We start from the raw sequence: 1,944 nt of genomic DNA, 5'->3' as shown, positions 1-1,944 counted from the left end.
TCTTATCCAAATAATGAAAAAAATACATCAACCAATATAAGACATCCTGCTCCCCCCCCCCCCCCCCCCCCTCACGATCATGAGAATGAGGAGGAGGAGGAGGAGGAGGAGAAGGAACGGGAAGGAAAAGGAGGAAAGAGGAGGCACCTGTAGCAGCAATGGGCCAGAACATGTAGGCGAAGCCGCGGAGATGAGGGTCAGGGTGGAGGACGCCGAAGTAGTCGTTGTTGTGCTCCTCTGTCCAGAAGGACGAGGGGAACTCCAGTATGACCTGCGATTCATGAGAGACGGAAGGGAGGTGAGAGGGAAGGAGGTGAGGGGGAAGGAGAGGAAGAGGAGGAGGAGAAAAGGGCCGTGTGACAGCTAGAGGGCAGGCACGGGATAGAAAACGCTGCTCACTTTGTTCAGCAATCCGAAGCCCATCCTCTGAATGCAATCTGCCCAATGACGAGGTGTCAGTGAAGGAGTGGGAGTGGGAGTGGGAGTGGTGGGAGGAGGAGGAGGAGGAGGAGGAGGAGGAGGAGGAGTCATGGTAGAGGAGGGGGAGCAGGAGGAGTGGAGAACCCGTCTTCCAAGCCGGAAGTGGCGGATTGAAACCAGGGCGACCATCCTGCAGTCAACAGCGTCATCCTCCTCCTCCCCCTTCCCCTCCCCATGCCTTCGTACCTTGAGTACTCCAAGAGGAACAGTAACGACCACAGCATCTGCATCCATCACCTGCTCCTCTGCTGGGGAGGAGGAGCAGCGCGAGGTCACCCGCACCCCTGGCGTTCTCGGATCGTAATCAATCTGAGGAATCAAAGTAGCCGTGAGTTTGCTATCCCTCGCTCCCTCCCTGACTCCCTCCTTCTCCTCTCCATCATCCTCGTCATCTCCTGCTCCACCTCCTCCTCCACCACCCACCCACCCACCCTCTCCATCATCCTCGTCATCTCCTGCTCCTCCTTCTCCTCCTCCTCCTCCTCTCCATCATCGTCGTCATCCCTTGCTCCTTCTCCTCCTCTCCCTCACCTCTTGCACGCACTGTCCCAGTCGCACATCCAGATCTCCTTGGACGGGGTTAAGGAGGGAGAGGAACCCGCGGGGAGCGCCCAGTGCTGTCCGGGATAAGCACAGAGGTCGTCGAAGTTCCACCACATCCTGCTGACCCCGTCGGAACTCGGAAGGGAAGAACGACAAAGTAGATCAAGGAGCTGGTGAGGAGGAGAAGGAGGAAGAGGACGAGGACGAGGATCAGGAGGAGGAGGAGGAGGAGGAGGATGAGGAAGAGGAGGAGGAGGAGGATGAGGTGATGGAGTAGGAGGGTTGGAAAAAGATGACGGAGGGCAAGTGACCTGCTAACGTTGGCTAACGGAGCTCCAAGCGCAAACTCGAGGTTCGCATGATGCCACTGGAGGATGGGTAGAAGCTGAGAAGGCAAAGTGAGAGAGGACGGGGGAAGAGAACGGGGGAAGGGGAGGAGGAGGAGGAGGAGGAATACAACTGTCGCTGTTGACAACAAAGTTGGAGGACAAGGATGGGGGCAGGAAGCTCGTCGGACCTGCTGTGTGCCTGCTGCTGTCAATGTCCCTTCCTGCGAGAACTTCTTCTTGGTGCAAGAAACCAGTGCCTCCTCCAGCCCCCTGCTCTTGTTCTCCCCTTCATCATTTGTCTCCTCCTCCTCCTTGTGCTGGTGGAGAGGATCTTCTCGGTTGGTGCTGTCGTAAGCGGAGTCGAGTAGCTCGTTGAACAACTGTATCCTTCGGTCAGCTCCTCCCCCCCCTCCTCCTCCACCTCCTCCCCGCGCTCTCTTGTCTTCCCCTGGTCTAACCTTCTCCGCCGCCATGTCAGTGCTGCTTTCGACTCTCTTCCCGTCAGAGTTGTAGAGGTTACATGTCTCCCTGTGATGCTGATGTGAATATCTCCTTCTCCTTCTCCTCCTCCTCCTCCTGGCCCTCCAATCCG

The 1,944-nt window shown here is 57.4% G+C and overlaps 2 protein-coding genes across 2 annotated transcripts in view; one reads left to right on the top strand and one right to left on the bottom strand.

Annotated features, from left to right (window-relative positions):
• The window catches only part of GUITHDRAFT_99531 (hypothetical protein), a gene marked incomplete at both ends in the record, with an annotated part of 4,674 nt that extends 4,390 nt beyond the window's left edge, over positions 1-284 (top strand). The window contains one exon of the mRNA XM_005841803.1: positions 246-284. Coding sequence (XP_005841860.1) covers positions 246-284 — 39 coding nt within the window. The remainder of the gene's footprint in view (positions 1-245) is intronic.
• A 243-nt stretch (positions 285-527) lies between these two features.
• GUITHDRAFT_131869 (hypothetical protein) lies at positions 528-1,825 on the bottom strand (the record flags this gene model as incomplete). The annotated part of the gene is made up of 6 exons (XM_005841802.1): positions 528-610; positions 718-764; positions 1,012-1,140; positions 1,335-1,408; positions 1,541-1,732; positions 1,811-1,825. The coding sequence occupies 6 exons, from the start codon at positions 1,823-1,825 to the stop codon at positions 528-530; spliced, it is 540 nt and encodes a 179-aa protein (XP_005841859.1).
• Positions 1,826-1,944: the final 119 nt, after the last annotated feature.

Source organism: Guillardia theta (assembly GCF_000315625.1).
Source record: "Guillardia theta CCMP2712 unplaced genomic scaffold GUITHscaffold_2, whole genome shotgun sequence".
In the NCBI taxonomy this organism is placed as follows: domain Eukaryota; class Cryptophyceae; order Pyrenomonadales; family Geminigeraceae; genus Guillardia; species Guillardia theta.
This window is presented reverse-complemented; position numbering and strand designations above follow the sequence as displayed.